Below are 22838 nucleotides of genomic sequence, written 5' to 3' on the forward strand. Positions count from 1 at the left end.
GGAATATGGCCACCGGACAGGCCAGGCTCCTTCCGTAGCCCACAGATAGGCGCGTGTTCAGAGGCTCGGGCCATCGCTGGTCTCCTCCTTTCTAGAGAGGCGTGTGCTGGTTCCCCGACAGCTTAGTATCAGACGCCCAGTGAGCCTCCTGGAGATGCCGGTTGCGGGGGGAAGCAAGATGAAACGCGAGTCGGGGAGGCCGTCCGCCGCCCTCTGCCGGGTGCACGGGGGTCTCCGTGTGGCTCCACCCTCCGCGGTCTCGCTCTCCAGCCTCCCTTTCCTTTGCAAATCACCGCCTAAAACTAACGAGCGTTTTCTTTTTTCCTGTCTTTTTCTTGCATCCATTTCTCTGCTGCTTCCTTCTGTCCCATCAGCCCCACTGCAGCCTGGTAAGACCCAACAAGCGTGCGTCTGTGCCCATCCCGTCCTCACGCGGCTCTGTCTCCTGACCCCGGGGAGGGCTCTCGCCCTTCACGCCTCTCTGGGTATCAGACCGTGCTAGCCCTGCCAGCCCCGGCTTCCAAATAGGTGGTGTTGCCAATGGTGTAGACCTGGTTCATCTCCCACCAGGTTTAGCGGGTTCTGGGGTGAGAGGATTGGCCTCTCTTTACCCAAGACTCGGGGCCCCTTTTACCAGAACCTAACGCTGGTCCCTCCCCGCGCAGCTCACCAGTGTGTTTTCCTCACCCTCCAGGTTAAGCAGCCTGTCTCTGGGGGACCCGGCGCCTGAACGCAGGTCCCCTTCCCACCACCGGCAGCCGTCCGACGCCTCTGAGACAGCAGGTGAGCTTGGGCGCTGACACCGACACCGACACGAGCGCCGAAAAAGACCGATCTGCGCTCGCCGCGTGTGTGCGGTGTGACGTTACACGTTCTATGTGAACTGCTTCCGTTGTCCTCCTGTCGACTCTGGAAGGGAGATGTTACCGAGCTTTACTGCTGAGCAAGCGGAGGAGGCATGGAGGGCTCAGGAACTGGCCCCGCGCACGAGCTCAGAGGGGGCGGAGGCAGGTGTGAGGCCCGTCGGGTTCCCACTCTGAAGTCACGCTCCGTCCATCACAGGAGACGGTCACACGCCGGCCGGCGCGTGTGAGTCCGTCCACGCCCACAGGGACGTGAGGCCCGTCGGGTTCCCACTCTGAAGTCACGCTCCGTCCATCACAGGAGACGGTCACACGCCGGCCGGCGCGTGTGAGTCCGTCCACGCCCACAGGGACTTGGCCAGCCTGCGGTTCCAGCTTTCTTGTCCTCCACATTCTGTGCACGGACGTACGTGTGAAAAGAAGGGGTTTTCTCTTTCCACGCACCCTTCCCTGGATTTGGCAGGGTCCCCCCGGGTCACCCCCGTCAGCAAGCTGGTGTAGCACGCCATGCCCATGGGGCTTCATTTGATGGAAAACCCCAGTCTCCCTTGGGCCTGTCACAGGGCTGCTTTTCTGTTGTGCCCGTCCTCAGCCAGACCCAGAGAGTCAGCCCCGTGCGCAGAGGAGGGTCGCTCCTCGGGTGTAACGCAGAGTCGGGGACAGGCTGCTGTCACTCGCCGAGTGTAGTGTTTGGTGTTTGGACAGGAGGAGTCTGGAGAATCAGTCAGTCTGGGAAGGCTGTCTGGAGGAGGCAGCGCTGCAGCCTTCCTGGGCTTGTCTTGACTGTGCGCACCAGCCTTCCCGCGGCTGTGCCTCCGTAACCCCTTGTCCTCTGTCGTCTCTTGTCAGGTCTTGTCCAGCGCTGCGTCATCATCCAGAAGGACCAGCATGGCTTCGGCTTCACGGTCAGCGGGGACCGTATCGTCCTGGTGCAGTCCGTGCGGCCTGGTGAGTGCTGCCTCCACGGCGTGGCGAGTTCTGGACGTGAATGCCTGCGCTGGGCCTGGTCCCCGGGGGCGCCCGTGGGTGTCGTCAGAGCGCCACGCACCTGCACGGGATTTCTGGGGTCGCACTGCGTGCTTGCGTCGCTGCTGGGAAGGGTGGGAACAGCCGGCGGCCCTCAGGATGGCAGGGCCCGCGCTGGGTCAGGGGCTGCTGCGGCACCTCACGGTGCAGGATGGGACGTGCCGGTCCCTGCGGTCACCTGCCTTGGCGGGTGCAGCGACCTTAAACGTGACCACAGGAGGAGTGACGAGTGTGGGACAGCAGGGAGGGGCAGTGTTGGGAGATCTGTGTGTGGGCCGTGCGCGCCTGAAGCCTTTCTGGAAGAGGGTGTTTGCTGCAGGGATAGGCAGCGAGTGGTAGGGGAGCGGAGTGGGAGCTGCACACGGGTCAGTCCGGCCACTGCGCACCTGGGGAAGAGCCACCGGGCCGCAGGACTGAGCTGGCCGGTGACCGGCTGACGCCGACCCAGGAAGGAGTGCGGAAGCCTGTGAAGCCCGTGTCCCGGAAGGAGTGACCAGCACTGGCAGATGGGCCGGGCCGCTGACGTGGAGAACGTACAGGCTCCAGAATACAGCCCCCGGCAGAGGCGAGGCGGGCTCGGTCCCCGTTGGACGGCCGCAGTAGAGCAGATGGCGTCGTCAAGTGTGTCACACGCATGTCTCGGGCCCCCAGCAGGTGAAGCACGTGTACGTTACACTGCTGTGCCATGTGCGGTTGCGCTAGGTGTAGAAGCACGGTGTTCACGTCCTCACGAAAAGCACCTTCTCACTCGTCCACCGGTCGTAAGCTCCGTCCTGGTGGCCGCTAAAGGCCGCAGGGCCGTGGCCGTTTCCTAGAGTCACACGATGAAGTTTGCGGCTTCAACAGACGCCCCCCCCCCCCCCCCCCGCTTCCATGAGCGATGTCCCTGCAACGCAGTCCCCCGTGCGTGCAGCTCGAGAGCACCGCAGACCCAGGAGCGCTTCCCTGACCTGGGGACGGTCCTGTCCCGCACGCCGCGGCGCACTCCTCTGGGTTTACCGAGACCCTTGGTGGTCGAGGCGGCCCGCACAGCATCCCCTCCGGGAGGAGCTTCTCTGGGGGAGAGCTCGTGCTCAGGGTCTCTGTGAGGAGAGCTCCTCGCACGTTCCGATCTCACAGGGACACCGCAGCCCTTCCGGCTTCACACCCCTCTCCCGGGTCCGGTTCTGGTTCTGCTGCTGCTTGCACGTCTGCGGACACTTCTCCAGCGGAGTTCAGAGTCCCTCACGGTCCTCTATGAGGACTGCAGTCGGCCCCCAAACCCCGCGGAACATTGGTATTGGACGTCTTCCCACGAACCGTTGATGTTCTTGACGGCATCAAGAATGACGAATCCTTTCCATGAGGTTTCCTGATGACTTTGACCAGGTCCCTCAGCAGAATCATCTGTGGCAGTCACGGCCTCACAAAATGTATTTGTCAAATAATAAGACTTGAAAGTTGGGGCGCCTGGGGGACTCAGGCGGTGAAGCGTCTGCCTTCTGCTCAGGCGTGAGCCCAGAGTTCTGGGCTCGAGTCCCACATCGGGCTCCCTGCTCAGTGGCAAGTCTGTTTGTCCCTCTGCCTGCTTCTCCCTCTCCCGTTCCCACTGCTTGTGTTCCCTCTCTTGCTGTGTCACTCTCTGTCAAATAAATAAACAAAATCTTAAAAAAAAAAAAAGAAAGAAAAATGGATGGGTGTCCTCGGTGGGCACGAAGGCAACGCACCCCTCCCTCGTCCATCTCCGTCAGAGCTCAGGGGTGGCCACGTGCATTTTATTGTAAAATGGGCCCCAAGCCCAGCGTGGGGCTGGAACTCCCGACACGGAGATCAGGAGTCGCATGCTCTACCAACCGAGCAGCCGGGGTCCTGTCAGCGGCGTTTTGAAAGGGGTCTGTGTTCCGAGCAGGTCTCAGCGGTGGAGCTCATTCTGTCTACCCTGTTGGGGACAGGTGTGTGGCTCTTGGGGCTCTGCGGGGCCGTTTCTTGAGCCCCAGCGGTGTGGAGTCCGCGTCATCCCGCAGGGCCCTGGGATTCCGGGAGCGGCCCCCAAGCGTCGGCTTCCGCTCACTGCCCCTAGCAGCACAGGCACCCTGTCCTCTGGAGCCCGCAGCCAGGCCCTGCCCTCTCCTCTCCAGCTGCGGGAGTCCTGGCTGCGCCCCCTTTCCGGGGAAGGCTGCTTCGACCCCACGGAAAATCTGTTGGACAGTGTGGCACCTTCAGGAACTCTCTGAGTTCCGCCTTCCGGAGCACCTGCTGCTTCACCAGCCACTTCTGGGTCAGGGACACGGCTTCTTTCCCGACACCGTGCTGAACCCACCCATGCCTGCTCCAGACCAGACTTTGTCCAAAGGGGACGTGGTGACTGCTGGGACACTCAACCTAGACCCCTCTGACCCTGGGCTGGATTCCAGCTAAAAGGGACGCAGTGACTGGCAGGACACTCGGCTCAGACTGCTCCGACCCCAGACCACACTTGAACTAAAGGGGACACGGTGGCCGCTGGGACGCTTGGCCCAGACCCCTCCGATCCTGACCTGGACTTCAGCCGATGGGGACGCAGTGGCCACAGGAACACTCAGCCCCGACCTCTCCGACGTTCCCCGCACCAGCGACGTCCAGCCAGCTTTCTCCTCGCCCCGGCGCTCACTGGAACCACACACGCCGTTCCCTCCAACGGCTTCTCCTTTGCGTTCACAGCTCGGCTGACCGCTGGCGTCCGAGGCCCAGGCTCTCGGGGTGTCGGGTCCGGACACGCCTGCCTTGCCGAGCTTCACCCCTGCTCGCTTCTGACTTCCAGCGTCGGACGCGCGACTCTTCCTTTCGCACGAGCACGTCGAGGCCGCCGTCAGGTTATGAACTGGCCTCGTGTCCACACCGTGGCGTCTCTGGGACGAGGGAGGCCCGCGGGGAGGGAGATGGAGGAACGGCCGTCGGCGGAGCCGTCGTCCCACGCGCGTCCTTAGGTCTGCCGTCTCGTGGGGGCAGCCTGCGGGGGCCCCAGGGACGCCGGTGCCATCCACGACCGCTCGGCACAGATCCCCACGAAAATCAAACAATGAACGATTTTAGATCCTGTGAGAGTCACCGGAGCGTGACAGAGACAGGAAGAGCAGCTGCTGTCAGAACACGGGCGCCGACACACGGGGACCCAGAACCTTCCATTTGTGAAAACCCAATAGCGGCCGCACGCCCCGCGGCCCAGCACCGCGAGGGGAGGTCTGCACGAGGAAGGTCAGGAGCAGGCTGGCGTTTCATACTCTGTGTGGCAAAATGGGAGGAAAAAGTGCTTTACATAGTCCCGGAGAAATACCTGGGCCTCGTTTACGGGAAAGGTGAAAGGGGTCTCTCAAACTCAGGACCAGAACGGGGTGTGGGGGTGGCACAGGACGTAACTGGCCGCGCTTGTTTGCTCGTTCGTGCGGGGGCGCGTCTGGCTTGGCTTCCTGCCGGAGGCGAGCTGCGACGAGGCGCATCTGTTCCTCGCCACGCGTCTTCGCCTCTGCGGCCGCCTCGGAGCAGCTCATGTGGCCCAGAGGCCTGGATACAGTCAGACCCAGAGACGGAACGGCAGACCGGTGGCTTGCTGGTGGAACCTGAGTTCTGGAAGGGGTGTGTGTGTGAGTGGGTGTGTGTGTGCGCGTGCATGCATGTGTGTGTGTGTGTGTGTGTGTTGGGGGAGGAGACGCCAAGAGACACCAGTGTCAGCGCGGACATGGCAGGAGTAGCGGTTGGTACCGTCTTTCCACGGCACGAGGCCTCTCCAGCTCACCGTTTCTCAGAGTGTGGTCCGTGCTGCCTCGAGAGCCTGCACGACCCCCGGTGGACGAGGCTGCCGTCCTCGTCCCAGGCCCACGCCCGGAAGGGCTGAATCACTCTCTGGCAAGGGGGCCAGCGGATGAGCCTTTGAACAAAACCCCCAGCAATCGTCGCGCTCACTGACTTTGGGGAACTTCTCTGGTTCTGTTCCTGCGGAGACTTTGCTTTCTTCTTGAGATCTCGCCACGTGTGTCTCAGACTTGCAGGCGAGGCAGCTCATTCCCAGCTTTGGTTTCCAGACACGGCCTGGAGCGTTGCAAGCTCCTCTGTGACTAGCGGGCTGCCGACGAGGGTGTGATCCTGAGTCCTGACTGAAACCCGACTTGGAACACAGCTCTGCCGGAGAAGCTCCTTTTAGACCAGAAGCATCTCCGTGTGCTTTGTGGGAGTTCTGTTTTGATCCGATGAAGGCAGCTGTCGGATTCAGGGATTGTCTGGGGCAGATGCACAGAAACACAGTCTGTGGGCCGCTCATTAGCCTGCCTCGGCTCCCGTGCTTCTTGCTTCCTGGATGATGGAGTCGTTAGAAACCGCACAGCAGCGGCCGCTGCTGCAGCCTCCATCCGAGGGACAGCCACCAGCCACAGCAGGGGTTTTGGGTCCTGCCTCTTTTAAAGGGAGAAACTGGGCTGCCTGGGGGGCTCAGGGATGCATCTGCCTTCGGCTCCGGTCATGATCCCAGGGTCCTGAGACCGAGCCCTGTGTCAGGCTCCCTGCTCAGTGGGGAGTCTGCCCCCCCCCCCCCGTGTGTGCTGTGCCTCTCTTTCTCCCAAATAGGTGAGATCTTTCAGTAAGTGGAGGGACAGATCGCAGAGGCTCTAAAGCGGATTTTAACGCTAAAGCAGTGACCTCGCCTTCGGCAGCGTGAACTCCAGAAGGGGCTTGTCCCGGCTCCAGAAGTACAGTTTGAAAACTCTTGTTTTCACCCATTGTTCCCTACTCCTCTTAATAGTTACTGTTAGGTCAGCGGTTACATTTCGTGCAGTAAACTTACTCGTCCCGCTGGATTGTGGGAACCACAGAGACATGTTCCAAGAAAGCACACATCTGGGCCTGGAGCGGGCCAGTCCCACTGGCCCCGTGGCCTGGCTCCCAGCAGCCTGGCCTCCGAGCTGCCCAGCGAGAACGCCCGCTGCAGCACGCGGGCCTCCATCCCCAGGGCAAGACGGGAGGATGCCCAGCTTCTGAGGTCCTGGCACAGAGCGCTGAGGGACTGCAGGGCGGGGTCACTGACCTCAGGAGCGAGGGGCTGGGCTCTCCTGACCAAATCTTCTCCCTCCAGGAGGGGCAGCCATGAGAGCTGGTGTCAGAGAGGGCGACCGGATCATCAAAGTGAGTGCCCCCCTTTCTGGCTGGCTCCCTGCACCCTCCTGCCCTGCCCGCAGGGTGGTTGGCCACTGGGTTGGGGGCAGTGCCACAAGAGGGCCCCAGGAATGTGGAGACCTGCCCCCAGGAGCCCCCTCCTCCGCCTTTCTGGACTCTAACTAACCAAGCTTCTGCAGTGGGTTTCATTTTCCCATTTAACACATAATCAAAATACATCTAAGATGGGGGGTGCTGAGACCAGCAGGGGGCCCAGGGCCTTCAGACTCTGTCGCCACACGGGGCCGACCTGAGGGCCTTGCCAGCTGCCACCTGCTGGGACCTGCCCGGCCTCTGGGGCCACACAGTCCTGGAGGCACTAAGGGATTCCTAGGCGAGGCAATGCCTTAGCCCTCCAGTGGGGAGGAGGCCCGCTGGGCAGGGGCGCGGGCCAGCCGCGAAGACAGAACGTACAGCCATGTGAGCGGGAGCAGATTCACAACGACCGGCGGGTCTCGGGGCACCGGAAACTGGCTGTGTGAAGGCATCTGAGCCTCGGAAGGACCCCACGTCCATCCTGGTCACTCCAGCGTTTGTCCTGCCACAGGTGAACGGCACCATGGTGACCAACAGCTCACACTTGGAGGTGGTGAAGCTTATCAAATGTGAGTCGGAAACTGGGTGCACGAAAGTGGGGGGCAGGTGGGCTGGGCGCAGCAGGCCCTTTGACCCGGGGCCTCCTTTGTGGTGAGACATGCAGCCAGGGCCGCGTGTCTCATCTTCGTCCACTGGGCCTGCCCCGTCCCCTGCGGTCATGGCCCGTGGAGACCATATCCTGCTGCCCCCAGCTCCCTCCAGGCCATTCGCTCCTCTGTCCCCTCCACAGACAGCCTTCCCTGGTGGTGGCCTATCTGGGGGAGGGGGGCGGGGGTAGCACAAACATTCTATCCGCAGCCGGGAAGACCCAGCCCTCGGGGCTGCCCAGGTGACCCAACGGAAGCAGGAGACGCTGAGGAAAGCGCTCCCGGCAGATGGTCCCAGGAGCGCGGGAGGCCAGGGCCTGAGCGCCTTGCGTCCGCCGGGGGCTTGAAAGACTTGAGTGTGGCGACGGGCTCGAGGGCCAGGCGGCCGCACGCGTGGGTGGGATTTGGAGCACTGCGTAAAGAAGAGGGAGGAAGGGGCACCGGCATGGACGCGGGGCCAGTGGCTGGAGCTAGGAGACGGCCGGGCACTCCGGTGCAGTTTTATCCACAGAATTTTAAGTTTCATGGAAGGAGGAGGAGAAGACTCTGTCCCCCCACCGTCACCCACCCCCCGCCTGACCCAGTTTGTAGCCTGAGTGTCCGCCCTCCAGGACCACACGCCCTGATCTGGCTGGTCCTTGTCTGTCTGCCTCCAGCTGGCGCCTACGTCGCCCTGACGCTCCTGGGCTCCTCCCCCTCACCCGTCGGTGTCTCTGGGCTGCAGCAGGACCCCGCCCCCACCGGAGCCCCCCGAGCCACTCCTGTGGTCCCACCACCTCCTCCACCTCCGCCTCTGCCGCCCCCGCAGCGCATCACAGGGCCCAGACCGCTGCAGGTGATGGTCCCCGCTCGTCACCAAGGGGGGAAGCAGGTGTAGCGAGGTGTGCTGGTGAGCAGAGGCGGGCCGGAGACGCGCGAAGAGCGTCGGCAGGACAGGGGGAGGGCTGGCCGCGTGGAGGGGCCACTCCGCCTTTCGTGTCCACCTTCCATGTGAATGCGTCCTGTCTCCCCGGACAGCGGAGGGCACTGTGCTTCCTAAACAGAGGGGACCCTAAGGAGGCCCTTGGGGGTGCTGCCCACCAGCAGGGAGAGTGCACCCCTCCAGGCATGGACAGAGGTGACTGTTAAAGATTACGACCAGCCCTTGTCACAGAGTATGGGACACACAGAGCCTTAGGGGAAAGGCTGCTTGAGGGAGGAAAGGGAGAGAAGGGGAGGGGATCGGGCACGCGTGGGCAGCAGCAGGGGCAGACCCGGGCCGGGGCAGCGGAGAGACGAGGTGCAGTGAGGAACAGGGCCGGGGTCTGTGGTCGGACAGAAGAGCAAGCGAGCAGGGGCAGGCAGCCTTGGAGCGGTTCGGTGCCGGGGTGGTTGCCGCCAAGGCCTGTGGGAATTCGGGAGGTGCCTGAAGTCGGGTGAGTGGCTGAGGGTCACTCAGACGTGCAGGCAACCCCAACAGCCTCTCTGGGTTTTTCAGCCTGAGAACAGGCAGACGGGAGAACAGCCGCGCGGTGCCCCTCCCTCACCGCTCACCGGTCCTTTCTGTTTCCAGGATCCCGAATTCCAAAAACACGCCGCCCAGATCCTTCGCAGTATGCTGAGGCAGGAGGAGAGAGAATTACAGGTGAGGCCCTGCCGAGGGCGGCCGGCCGCGGCCTGGCCCTCGGGGCCCCGTCACCGCCAAACCCCAGCATTCAAAACCTGAGGCCCGCTGACAGCTGTGACCGTGGGACGCATCACAGCAGAACTCGGATGAGGCAGTAAATAGGGACCGGAGGTCCTGGGTCACGGGTCGACGTGGACGCGCAGCCCAGTGCCAGCAGGAGACGGTGGGGAGAAGACAGTGAGCCGAGGGAGGTCTCAGGGAGGCGGGGTGGGCAGGCCGGGTGGGCAGGCTGCTGGCAGCGGCACCCCGTTGCTGGGGGTGGGGGTGGGGTGCGGGGCCCTCATTTCCATTCATCCCTGTTTTGGAAGCTGCATTTAAAGCATTGTTCTAGGTCGGGTGGTGCACACATGTGGAGAGATTACACAGTCCTGCCCTCGGCACGGCTCTGAGGGGGCAGAGAAACCTCCCAGCACAGTAAGAGTCAGGGAGGGGACGAAGCAGGCAGCAGTCCCTGCACCACAGGGGCACACGGGGACTTCAGGGGAGAGCTGTCTCTTAGCGGGGCCTTGGGTGGGCCTTCTGCAGGCAGATGGGGAGGGTGCACCGGTGAGTGCATAGCACAGGCCAAGGGCACGGACGTGTGGAACCACGCTCCCATGCTTGGCAGGACTGAGCTGCTGCTGGGGGGGAGGGGGCTTTCCTTCTGGGGTGTGCGAACCAGTGGGGTATCTGTGGCTGGATGGAAATGCAGACAAAGTGCATCGCAGTGTCTTATCGAGCAGTGTGGACAATCGGGCAGACCTGTCGGTCCGCGGGACAGCTCAGAGTCCAGAAGTCAAAGCACACGTAGAGGGTCGGCTGGGTTTTAACAAAGGCGTCCAGACCATGTGGTGGAGAAAACCGTCTTCCAGCAGTGGTGCCGGACCAGCCGGCTGTCCACGTGCCGAGGACGAACGTGGTCCGTACTTCACAGTGTGAGCTGAATCTTATCCCAGATCTCTCAAGGACAGATGTAAGGACTGAAACTGTTCTCGAAAACCACAGAACGCTCCGAAGAAAACACAGGTGGAAATCTTCATGAGCTTGGATCAGGCCACGTTTGCCTACACGTGACAGCAAAAGTAGACGCAACCGAAAAGTAAACAATTTGTACTTCGTCCAAATTAAAAGTCTTTGTGCATCAAAGGACACAATCAAAAAAGTGAAAAGACCATCCCCCAGATGGGAGGAAATACTTGCAGCTCATCTGTCCGATCGGGGTCTGGCGCCAGACACGTTAGGGACTCCGTAAACGTAATAAGACGACGCGTGAGCCAGTGGGCCGCACAGCAGAGACGTGCACGGACGCCTGGTGAGCTCGCCGCGACTGGTCGTCAGGTCAGTGCTGGTCACCACCGCACTGCATACCCGCCCGGATGGCCGGAGCCAAGGCAGCGCCAGTGAGTGGGGAGGGGAGAAGTTGGGGAAATGCTGGTGTACGCACCCTCCGTGTGCCCATTACCCTGATGGATCCCCACCATTGCCGGGGAGAACGCGGAGTCACACGGCCGCCATGGACACGGTTCAGTGGCTCCTGAGAACAGTCAGCGCAGTGACGCGCAGAGACGCTCCGTTAGCCCCACTCCCGGGTCTGACCCCGGAGAACTGGGAACACGGCCAGACGCGCACCTGTCCGCGGACGTTCACGACAGCGTTCGTGACCGCGTAGCCCCAGAGAGGACGCCACACGACCTGCAGCAGCCCAGGGTGGTCTGTCCGGACTGCGGGACGGACTCACCCTCCCGCCCCGCCCTGGGCAGGAAGTACCAAGAACACATGAGGCTCGGGGGAGCCAGGTGCAGAGGATGATGGGTCATGTGAGCCCATTTAAGGGGAAGTCCAGAACACATACGTCCATGAGGACGCCAAGTAGATCAGTGGTTGCAGGGGTGGCGGGGGAGGAGGTGTCCGGGACGCTACCCTGCCCTGTTCCAGAGCTGCGTGGTGGGGCTGTCGTCATGAACCCTGCCTGTGTGCGCAGGCCCCTCAGCTGTACGCTCACACGTGCCTAGTGAATTCCGCGTCCGCCGTTTCTGAGGTGCTGGTGCACAGAAGCCCCAGAGGAGGATGGATCCACGGCCGTCGCGGACGACTTCCCAAGGTGGTGCTTGAGTTTGGGTTCTGCCCGTTCCTCTCTGGAAGGTGTGTTGGGCCTTGAACCCCTCCTGAGCTTGGAGTTCATTCTGAAGACCATGGGACGGGTCGGAGGACTTTGAGCAGGGACTGGTCCCATCCCCAAACCAGTGTTCCCCGGAGACATCCTGCGGCCGCTACAGGAGACCGAGCCGGAGGGGTAGGAGTCGGCACGGGAGACGCGGGGCCACGGGGGACATCGTCGAGGTCACGTGGCTGAACACACGGCCTGCGGGGGCAGGTAGCAGGGCAGAAAGAGCAGGAGAACCGAGTCTGGGCGCCGGGACGGCAGCGGTGCTGGCGGTGAAGGGAGGCAGCAGAGCAGGGTTTGGGGGAGACGGGAAGGTCAGCTCTGCGTGCTCAGGGGACGGTGAGAAAATGACCATCCACAGCCACGTGGAGGTGAGGGGGCTGAGCCTCGACGGAGAGGGCGGGTGAGACAGGTTCGGGGTCCTCGGCGTGAAGGTGGTCGTCGGAACTGGGGACTGAGTGGGGTCCCGCGGGGGCCCGTGCAGGGAGAAGGAGAGCGCGTGCCGCGGGATTTCGGAAGTGGGCTTCTGCGGCGCACCGCGCCCGCCGCCGCCTCCCTGGTACGTCGGCTGTTATGCTGTTGGTCCTTCTGCCTGTGGGACTGAGTAGCGTCTCTGCCTGTGTTTCCTGTCAGCAGCACAGGCCCACGCGAATTTCGGGGCACAGGGACCCACCGAGGCTGCGGACAGGCTGTGAGGGAGGGTGCGGGCCACCGGGACGGCTTCCGAGGAGGGAGACCGTATGCAGGCCTCACACCTTGGGCCCCAAGGGTCGAGCCTTGTCTGGGGACGTGTCTGTGGAAGGAGGGAGAAAGGGCCAAGGCAGCGGCTTAAAGATTATCAGAGTCGAGGGAAGGGCCTCGTGGTGGTGGCGGGTTTTCGTTTTAAGAACAGAAAGGAGGGGCGCCTGGGTGGCTCAGTGGGTTAAGCCTCTGCCTTCAGCTCAGGTCATGATCTCAGGGTCCTGGGATCGAGCCCCGCATTGGGCTCTCTGCTCAGCGGGGAGCCTGCTTCCTTCTCTCTCTCTGCCTGTCTCTCTGCCTACTTGTGATCTCTGTCTGTCAAATAAATTTTTTAAAAAATTAAAAAAGAAAGAAAAAGAACCGAGAGGAGCGTTCCTGCGGAGCGAGGGAAGGAACCGTGGGGTAGGGGACTGAGGGTGCAGACAGGGTCCCCGGAGAGCCCCCACGGCAGGAGGCAGAGCTGCTGTGTGGGGCCGGAGAGGCCGCAGATGTCGGCAGTGCAGCCGGGAGGCCCGCTGGGGGACGGCGCCTAGCAGGGCTGGGGGCCTCGGGCCTGGAGCGCCGTGGGGCAGCAGCGCCGGCTGAGCTCACGGCTTTATGCGCTTGCGTGATGGGCCGGCCTTGCGAGCGCCTCCTTCTGCAGTGCCACAGCGCCTGCGCTCGGGGAAGGCGTCACAGGCCAGGGCTCATCCAGGCCTCACTGCCGTCCGGTGGGCAAGAACCATCATCCCCGCATTACCCAGGAGGATGTGGGAAAGCTTCGCAGGTTGACACAGCTAGTGAGCATGGAGGACAGGGTTTAGAGGGAGGCCTCCCCGACGTCAAGGCTGAGGCTCCGTGTGCTCTCCATGCGTACCAGGTATGCCAGAAGAGCGTCCGAGTGGCTCCCGGCTGCACCTGTGGCCAGACGGGGCACCTGGGACTCGGCTGCGCGGGAGCTCCGTGCCGATTGTTGCGTACGGACACTGAGCATCTGGTGCCCGAACCGGAGCCCAGGCAGACCTTGTTAGCGTGAGGCATACGCCCAGCCTCAAGCGGTGGTTTAGAGGGGACGGCCCTTGTGTGCTGTCACCTCGCTCCGGTTGGCCTCTGTGGCGTTTCCCGTCGCCTCTGCTCCTTTCTCTCCTCCCGAGCGACCATGAGCTCATACGCATCTCTGCAGGCAGAGCACGCCGTGTCCTCTCTCGGTTCGGGGGTCACAGCCCGCTGTCCCCCCCCGGGGTCGCGCTCCCCACTAACCACCTCGTACCTTCCCCTGTCGTCCTCGCCGTCCCCAGCGCATCTGTGAGGTGTACAGCCGGAACCCCGCCAGCCCCCTGGAAGAGCAGATCGAAGGGGCCCGGAGGCGCGTCACGCAGTTGCAGCTGAAGATCCAGCAGGAGGTGGGCAGCGGCGGCGTGGTGAGTGCCACGGCCGGGCCCCAGGGAGGGGCGCCATGCGGGGAGCCACAGGCAGAGCTGGGAGGTCAGCCTGGGCAGAGGCCTCCTGAGTCGTGCCGGAGCCTGGACCGACCAGTGGGCAGTTAGTGCCTTACAGAGACAAGGGGCAGCGATTCTTGCTTTGGAGGCATGGGGTGGGGAGCCACCCGGCGGGCGGGGGACCATTTGTCGCCCTCCAGGAGCCTGCCATCGCGGTGCAAAGAAGTACCTGTGAGCTCGGCTGGACCACTGGCTTGAGTCTCCTTGTCCACTCCCTCGCGGGAGTGTGGCCGTTCCCACACTGGTTTTACCCAGCGCACCCATGGCAGCCTCTCGGGCCACGTGCACCGCAGACGGTGGGTCTCTTCCCATACCGCAGGGCCCCCCATGTCAGCCCACCATGCAGCCACGTCTGTAGGGAAGCCCCAGGGAGGAGATGCCATGACCCGCGCCAATCCGGGATCCATGCCTCTCATCCTGCACCGTCTCCGTCAGGCCTGAGTCCTGCGGGCTGATTAAGAAGGAACTCTCCGGAAACGAAGGTCTCCAAGAGCAGTATTTGCAAAGCCAGTGAAGGATTTGAGGGTCACCTCCTTTGTTTTCGAGAACACCCAGACCAGACTGTCTGGGAGCCACAGGCTGGTCAAATTCAAGCTGCTCTGTTTCCTGAAGGGCACGTCCATGTCACGTGGCCGATAGGCGCTCGGGTTCTGAGCTCACCAGCTCTCGGCCCCTCAGGCCAGCTGCTTGACCCCGGGAGCCCCGGTGTCCTCGTCTGTGAGCTAGAGAGCCCAGCAGGGCCTGTGGGGGCGCTGATGGTCAGAGTCAAAGCGAGCCCCCGTCACGGGCCGTGTGCGTCTGCCCTGCAGCTGTGCTCGCGGGCTCCCCGGGCTGGAGCGGCCAGTACATCCGGCCGAGGCCTGCAGGGCTGAGCTCCAATCCCAGTGTCGGTCCTTCTGCTACGCGCCTTGGGTGGGCAAGTCACACACGGTCTGGGCTCCCATTTGCTCCCTGGTCACACGGGCGGCAGTGTTGCCAGCAGCCTAAGTGAGGCCCAGAGAAGCATGCTTCGCGAGCGTGGCGCACCGTCACCGCGGTTCGGTCCTTCAGGCCGGCCCACCTCTACGCAGCCCTGCACTGGAGCTCCTCGGGTCCTTGCTGGGATGCTCCCCCAGGTCCCGCTGACCAAGGCAGTGGGTGCTGAGGGGTCGGGGCAGCACGTCCGTGAGCCCGAAAGCTTCCGGTGAGGGCGTAGCCCCGTCTGCACGTTAGGGCCCGTGCCCTCCTCACACTCTGCCAGGGACGCAGCAGCTCCCGGCCCCGGCGTTGCTGCGGCGACAGAGCAGGAAGGGCCGCTGCTTGCCGCGGGTGCTGAGACCGAGGGGCGGGGGGACACCCCACAGGAAGGCCCGAGTCCCGGAGAGGCTCACAAATTGTGCCCATGCTCTGCCCTTCCTTTTGCAGGACGCGCCCCTCCCATGTGGTGACGCCAGCCAGAGAGCATCAGAAGGTGAGGTCCTCACCCCGGCTCTCCGGCCCAGGTCTCCCTGCTCCCCGCCCCAGCGGGCCGACCCCGGAAGGACTGGCTGTGGCCTGGCGCTCCGGGCAGGAGGAGAGGGAGAGAAGGCGGCGTTCGCGCACAGGGACGGGGGCCGCGGGGGCGGGAGCTTCCCACTGAGGGTGCATGCCAGGGTGCTCCTGGGCTGATGGGGGTCTAGACCCCAGCTTGCCCACGAGCCTGGTGCTCGGGAGCCTGGGAGCCGCTCCCGTGATAGGAGGCGAGTCGAGCCAGAGAGGAATGTGGTGGGTTGAGGGCGAGTCTTGTGGTGACAGAGCCGTGGACGCTCGCTCCAGGAGGTGATAGGACCGGGCACTGGCCCACAGGGAGCCGGAAGTGGGGTGTGGAGCGTCTGACCTGAGGGAAACCGGGAAAGGAGGGAAGGTGTCCGCTTCGCCTTCCTGAGCCCACGCAGGCCCCCAGGCCACGGCACCACCTCCCATGTACGCTCTTTCCTCCCCAGGGCAACTCTCCCTGGATTCCCAGGAGGGGGACAGTGGTCTGGACTTGGGGACAGAACGCTTCCCGTCCCTCAATGAGGTGAGTCCCCGTGGGCACCAGCCCCGTCTCAAACTGTGGCGGGTTATGCCGTGGCCTCCGACCCACCACGTCTGTGCCTCAGCCACGCTCCCAGCTCCTGGACTTTTAGCCACTCTGCTCTGCGTGCAGAAGGGGTTTCAAACGCGCCCTGCGTGCAGGACCGTCAGACTTGGCGTCTGTTCTGTGAGGAGTCGGGCAGGGAGAGGCGCACGTACAGTGGCGAGCCTCTGGGCGTGAGGAAGCAGCCGCAGCCACGGCTGCACGCGTGGGTCCTTCCCGGCTGTGGCCATGCCATCTTGGACGCGTGCCCGGAGCCAGCCGAGTGGGAGGAGCCTCGGGGTCTGCCACAGAGCGCCATCGTGGGCGCCGAGCCGGGCGCCCTGTGACCGAAGGCTCCGGACAGGGGCGTCTCCAGACCAGCCAAGGGGGACCTTCTGGATGGGCTTTCTGTTCCTCCAGGCGCTATTGAGTCGGAACTTGGCACTGTCGGACCCTGGGCTGGACAGTCCCCGCACCTCCCCTGTGGTCATGGACCGGCTGGCCCAGCACCGCCGGCGGCAGGCCTCGGACACGCCAGTGCCTGGCGCCAGCGACCAGGTGAGGGGTCCCGAGCCCCTTGTGGCTCTCTGTCCCGCCTCCAGAGCCAGCTGACCCGGGGTCCGGCCAGGAATACTCCAGCTAAACCCCCTTGAAGGGAGACTTTGCCTAGAGAACGAGAGTGAGCGGCTGCGTGTGAGGACGCGGGGAGGGCAGGACAGGGAAGAGCAGGTGGCGTCTGTATGAAATGCACAGAGCCTTGTTCTGTGTCTCTGGGATACTCCCGTGCACGTCCTTCTTTAGGGAAATGCTCGGTCTTACACCAGGTCTTACTGTTCAGCACGCTAACGTAGGAGCCTAACAGACGTCAGCTACCTGGGGACCTGCCCCAGGCACGTCTGCCCGCCGGGGGCACTTCTCTGTGCCCCCATGGCCCTGAAAACCTGGTGTGGCCGCTACTGCCTGCAGGGGTAGACTGGGTGCAGGGGGGCAGCAGGAGGAGCGTCGTGGGCTCAGTGCAGGGACTCCGAGCTGTTGTGGGGCTTCTCTGACGTTTTGGAGGCAGAAGCTGGGTCCCTGCATGGGAGCAGCATGGCAGGACCTCTTGGTTTTGTGTAACAGCATTTCCCAGCATCCACCCACCCCCTGTCCTCACCGGGGCACTGTGGGGTCATGCCCCGGGCTCGTGCTTCTCTGGAGTGGGGGCTCCCTTGGGCGGCTGACAGGAGCCGGTGTGGGGACCCTGGCACGGAGCCCTTTCTCCCTTTCCCGGAAAACCGTGGGAGTTGTTCTCTTTGAACGACAGGAGCGGCTACAGAACGGCCCCCGTCTCCGAATCGTACTCTGTGCGGGTGAGGGCGGGCTGGGGGGACCATCGCGCGCCGCAGCAGCACATGGAACCATCGGGAACTCCTGTGTTCGCTCGTGTACCTGGATAACATCTGATTTTTTTTTTTTTAATAATGAGCATCTTCTGCCTTCATAATCAGAAAAACTGCGTATTTGTAAAGACTTTTAAAATACCCTCCCCTCTCTCCACAACACACAAAAACCTGGTGTTTTCAGGCGTCACCCGAGAGCCAGGGAGAGCCCCAGGTGGCCATCCAGCGTGCCCTGGGGATCCCGGACCCCACGGTGCCACAGATGCCGAGAGGAGGCCGGAACGCAGGCTGCCTCTCATTCGGTGTCTCTGGGCCTCGCTCCCTCCTGTGTCCGCGGGTGCCAGGCTCTGGTCACTGACCTACCTTCTGGGCCTCAGGTTCTCTGACTCCCGTGCTGAGCGTCAGGTCCACAAACGTCCAGGAGAGCAGGATGAGTGAGGGACACCCGGGAGGCGCCATCAGGGGAGGCCGCTGGAGTGGAGGGCGGGAGGCGTCTGCGGCCAGGGAGAGGGTGGATTTCAGTGACCTGGGGAGCCCGTGGAAACGAGGAAGGTTGCGATGAGTGGAGAGCACGGCTGGGAGGGGCCTCTGCGAGGCCAAGGAACCATCCGGAAGGCCTGCGCTGGATGAACTCTCTCCTCGTTCCTAACATCGGCTCACCAGTTAGGGCTCAGTTTTAGTAAAATTGGTGCAGAGAAGCAAGTCACACTGAGAAACCTGGATTTGAGACCCGTCATCGCCTCGGGCAGGCCGCAGGGGGGCAGAGGTCAGCTCTGCGCCCTTCTGCTCCAGGAGGCAGGGGTGGGGAGCTGTCGTGTGACAGAGCGGCCGGTGGCTGCAGGCACGGGTGTGGGCTGTGGTAGGCGCAGGTGTGGCTGCCGAGGGGACAGCGGAGCCTTAGCCCACCATCGCCGGAGCTGGCACTGCCCCCCGGGGCTTTCACAAACAGGAAGAGCACCCCCGCTCTTGCTTCCCGTGCCCACGCACACGTGCCCTGGCAGCCCTGCCCGGAAGCTCTTGACTTCTGCAAGTGGAAATTGTCGTCCTGTCCTCTGAGATTTTGGGGAGGTGGGGAGATGCCACGTTCGCCAGACCGTGCCGCGTTCCTCGCCAGTGCCGCACTGTTGACTCCCGTCCCCTAACCTCTGCTCCCTGCCACTGGCTTCTCTCCCCAGGGCACAGACCAGAGCCCGAAGCCTTTAATTATTGGCCCAGAGGAAGATTATGACCCGGGTTATTTCAACAACGAGGTAACGGTTTCCTGGTCTCCTTTCGTCATGGTCCCGCCAGCTGCCGTTGCTGGAGGCACAGAGAGCCGCCGCGGCCGTGGGGGGGGCAGGGGGGGCCCCGCCGCTTGTCGGCTGGGGGCGGCGGGGGCCATGGGGGCCCAGCTGCGGGAGGCCCAGCTGCTGTGCCCCGCGTCCAGCCGCCCCCGTGCTCCTGCGTTGCAGAGCGACAGCGTCTTCCAGGACCTGGAGAAGCTGAAGGCTCGGCCCGCTCACCTGGCCGTTTTCCTGCGCTACATCTTCTCTCAGGCTGACCCCAGTCCGCTGGTGAGTCGGGAGCAGCCTCCGGACCGGGGCCTGTGGGCGCCCTCCCTCCCACCTCCGCCCTCGAGAGGGGTCGGATCCGCGGGCTGCAGCAGGTTGCTCAGGGACAGTCACTGGGCCCAGAAGGTGCAAGTCCGGAGGGCTTCCTGTAGCCTGGGGCGGTGCGGGAGGAGCGAGGCGGGACCCCCACCCCCGTTCTCAGTCTGGTCGGAGGACACGGTCCCTCCCGGGCAACACCGGGGACGGCAGATCCGCAGTGTTCACGTGGGCGAGGGGACACAGGTGACGACGGCACACGGGACAGGGCGCCTGGGACCAGGGCTCAGGGCCAGCAGCCTCAGCAGCTTTTCTCATGCTGCTCCGTGCTCGGAGAAGGACGGACGAGAGAGGAAGACCTGTGTCCCTCGCAAGCCCCGGACCGCTGACTTCCTGCGGGGCTGACAGCCGCGGGAGCCTGGGTCAACGTGACGGGCCCCGCAGGTGTGCCCTGGGCACCGGACACCGGCCGCATGACAGAAGCAAACCACGGACCCTCAGGAGTGGGGGGGGGGGGGGGGCAGAGTCCCGTGCTGGAGGCTGTGGGCCGGGGCTGGCGTGGACTTGCCAGAAGGTTTGAACACGAAGCCAGGACTTCTCAGCCTCCATGTAGCCACGTTGAGCTGTAGGTTGCTCACTGGGCCTGTCTGACGCATCTTCCCTTCTCAGCCGCGTCACGAGCCTGCGCCCGCCCGGCATCCCAGCACCTCTCCTGGGAAGGGTCACAGAAGTCTCCAGGCCCTGCCCGCCCTCCCCTGGGGCTGGAATCCCGCTCCAGAGTCCGGCCGTGGGGAACCGCTGCTCCAACCCGTTTTCTCTCCACTCCTAGCTTTTTTACCTGTGCGCAGAAGTTTATCAGCAGACACACCCCAAGGATTCTCGAACCTTAGGAAAAGACATCTGGAACATTTTTCTAGAGAAAAATGCGGTAAGGTAGTCACGGATTGAGTTAATTTTACTGGACTCTTGGGGCCACTCAGGAGCAGAGGGAAAATGAAGCCACATTTTCAGGCTGGGTGGAGACAGGTTCTTGAAGAGAAGTCGGGTCTGCTCTCAACCCTGAGCTCCTTCCTGGCCCCTTCATTCCTGTGTGCACAGTCGAGTCACATCGCCTGTCCCCTGGGCCACAGCTGCTTCCCCCCAACCCTCCTTGCCTGCCCATCAGTGGACAGAGCAGCAAAGACACAGAGACACCCCCCCACCCCACCCCCGCAATGGCAGTCGAGGTCAGTGAGCCATGACAGAGGTTCTGACAGAGCCCTTGGGGATACTGCCCAAAGCAGGGTTTGCAAGGAAGAAGCCCAGGGTATGGGCAGAGGAGCGCCATGTAAGCGGACAGGGCCACGATGGTGCCCCCTCCCCCGTGCCCCACACGGCACCATGGGCCTAGTCTGACCAGTGACTTCAGTCTTCCAGTTCCAGTGTGAGCTTGCAGGATTAATGAGATTGGGGAGGGAGCTGTGTTCAGGACTCGCGGGCCCATCCCCTTGCGTGGGTCTGGAGGAGGGTGGCAGCCGCCAGCCTGTCCCCGCGGCCAGGTCCCCGCGCTCCATGCTCCGCTGGGCGCTCGGCCATGGGAGGAGCAGACGAGAGGGCCCAGCGAGGTTTCCCTGTTGCTGCTCAGTCGGCAACAGGAGGGAACTGGCGGACCCACGGGGCCGGCCCCGAAGGTGGCCAGCTGGCCCTGTGGCTTCAGGTTCCATTTCTCAAACGCCCTAGCCTCGCGTGCAGGCTCCCAGGGGAGTAAGGGGGACGCGCGGCGGGTGTCAGGGAAGGAGAGGAGGAGGGTAGGAGGGTCTCCTTGCCTCGGGGTGACGTCTCCCGTGTGCCCTGGGCTGGGGGTCTCACCACTCACCCCTACTATCCCCTCTTGCAGCCGCTGAGAGTCAAAGTCCCAGAGGCGTTACAGGCTGAAATTGGTAAGTCAGCTCATGGGCCCCTTAGTGTCGTCCTGGGTCCTGGGGGGCTCCAGAGCACAGAGCGCGCAGAGCCCATCCTTGGGCAGCCCTCCTCTAGGAAGGGGAGGTGGGGGCCGTTCCTCCAGAGCACCTTGCGGTAGCTGGAGGACAAGCACCAGGGGACAGGCCCTGCCTGGGGAGCTCGTCCCAGGGAGGGAAGACATGACCCCTCAAACACGCGCTCAGTTCTGCCCTCCATCCGCCTGGACGCAGCGGGGTCATCTGTACCAAGGGGAGGGGGACTTGAGGGGTTCCTAAGCCTGGTCGAGCATCAGAATCCCTTGGGGAGTTCTACAAAGTCCAGAAACCGGGGCTTCCTCCAGCCCACCTCAAGGTCAGCATTTTTGGTTCTGTAAGTTCCTCACTGATGCTGAGAGCAGCGGCCCAGAGAGGACCTGGCCGGACAGGTGGTCGCTCCGCTCCCTTCTCACACTCAGCTCGTGAGTAGAAGAGCTAAGGGAAGGTGGCCTAGAGGGCAGCAGCCCAAGGAGGGGGTCCCAGGGAGCTTTCTAGACAATAGGTTTCCCACGGTCGAGGGTGAACGGAGCTGGGCAGGGACTGGCCCTTGCCCTTGTGATGCTGCCACAGGGACAGGACACTCAGCCCAGGTCCCGCGAGGGCCTTGCCTCCTCAGGCTCGTGCACTGGCCGGGCAGCCCCTGGGGCACGTCTGACGGCAGGCAGGGCTCTAAGGTCCTTCCATGTCTTGTGGTTTGGAGCACCCAGGGGTCGTGTCCTCACCTTGGGACCCGGATGTCAGGGCTCCAGTCCTAGATTCAGGAGTAACCGGCTGGATCCAGGCCTCTGCCTCCCTTGGCTCACAGGAGGGCGGAAAGCTGGGCTACTGGGGGCTCCCCAGGTGCGGGCCCCTCTTCTGAAGCCCCGTTTCTGTCCTCCCTGGTTCCCACCAGACTTGCGTCTGCGCGCCAGCGAGGACGCCCGCATCGCGCTTCGTGAAGCTCAGGAGGCAGCCATGCCCGAGATCCAGGAGCAGATACAGGGTTACAGGTGCCGGCCCGCCGCTCCCTCCGCCACGGCGCCCGCTGTCCCCGCGCCCTGTGTGCGCGCGCTCACCCCTGCTGGCTCTCTGTCGGCATCTGTGTCCGTGTCTCTCTCTGACTCAGGGCGAAGCGCACCCTGGGGCTAGGCAGTCTCTACGGGGAGAACGACCTGCTGGGCCTGGACGGGGACCCTGTCCGAGAACGCCAAGTGGCCGAGAAGCAACTGGCCGCCCTGGCGGACATTCTGTGAGTGCGCTCTCCGTGCCCACCCCTGCACGAACACACGCGAGCATTTGTGGGTCTGTGCCCCAGCGTCTCCCCTGCACGTCTACGCCACGCTCCTTCCCCACTGGCTCTCCCGCTGCCTTTCTCAGGCGAGGGTGGTGGCACTTGGCGGCGGGTGCGGGGCCTGGGGCTGCCCATGGGAGCCGTCTGCTGCCTTGCAAGCCTCCTCCTGCCCGCGCGTTCCGTGGACCCCAGTGGGAGGCCCACGCCGCGGGTCTGCAGGGGGGCTGCCTTCAGGAGGCAGATGAGCTGGAGGACGGGTGACCGGCCTAGCGCGAGGAAGGAGCTCGCAGCACAGCGGCCGTGCCTCTCCGGCCCATCTCGACATCGTCCCCCACGTGACTTTGTGGGCACACGTCAGGCTCAGGCCTGCGTGACCTCAGTCTCAGCTACACACTGACAAAAGGGGGACAAGGAGGTCTTCGTAGTTTGTTCCCGAGGCCGTTCGGAGCAGTGAGATTGATGGGGTCTCTTCCGGGCTCCTGGGATGTGTTCATGGGCAAAAGAGCAGTTCCCGTGACGCGGACGTGGTAGCAGGAGGAGGCCACATTTGACGCGCACGTTCTGTAGCGCGTTCGGAACAAGGAGAGGGAGGCAGCAGCTCCGAGGAAGGGGTCTGGAACTAGCGCGAGGCCATTTCAAATAGGGTCAGGGCAAGCCACACCCGGAGAGCAGCACGGGGCACCTGTGGGACGTGGGCCGCTCCTCCTCACGGCACCTGGGAGCAGAGCATCCCAGGCAGAGGGAAGCGGGGCGGGGGGGGGGGGGCGCTTGGCGTCTGGGGGCTGCGGAG

General features: G+C 63.7%; 1 protein-coding gene across 14 annotated transcripts in view; it reads left to right on the forward strand.

Moving 5' to 3' along the window:
* ARHGEF11 (Rho guanine nucleotide exchange factor 11) overlaps positions 1-22838 on the forward strand; it is a 74462-nt gene that overhangs the window by 35230 nt on the left and 16394 nt on the right. For 6 of the 14 annotated variants that reach the window (XM_082703249.1, XM_082703250.1, XM_082703238.1 and 3 more), the window contains exons 2-18: positions 375-389; positions 695-783; positions 1713-1811; positions 6970-7019; positions 7597-7654; positions 8389-8567; positions 9285-9356; positions 13560-13682; positions 15165-15210; positions 15722-15798; positions 16258-16395; positions 18392-18466; positions 18668-18769; positions 19632-19730; positions 20679-20721; positions 21671-21767; positions 21884-22006. In XM_082703249.1, the coding sequence (XP_082559375.1) occupies positions 375-389; positions 695-783; positions 1713-1811; positions 6970-7019; positions 7597-7654; positions 8389-8567; positions 9285-9356; positions 13560-13682; positions 15165-15210; positions 15722-15798; positions 16258-16395; positions 18392-18466; positions 18668-18769; positions 19632-19730; positions 20679-20721; positions 21671-21767; positions 21884-22006 (1485 nt within the window). The remainder of the gene's footprint in view (positions 1-374; positions 390-694; positions 784-1712; positions 1812-6969; positions 7020-7596; positions 7655-8388; positions 8568-9284; positions 9357-13559; positions 13683-15164; positions 15211-15721; positions 15799-16257; positions 16396-18391; positions 18467-18667; positions 18770-19631; positions 19731-20678; positions 20722-21670; positions 21768-21883; positions 22007-22838) is intronic. The other 8 variants (XM_082703246.1, XM_082703245.1, XM_082703243.1 and 5 more) reach the window with 3 other exon arrangements.

Source organism: Mustela nivalis, assembly GCF_964662115.1.
Source record: "Mustela nivalis genome assembly, chromosome: 16".
In the NCBI taxonomy this organism is placed as follows: domain Eukaryota; kingdom Metazoa; phylum Chordata; class Mammalia; order Carnivora; family Mustelidae; genus Mustela; species Mustela nivalis.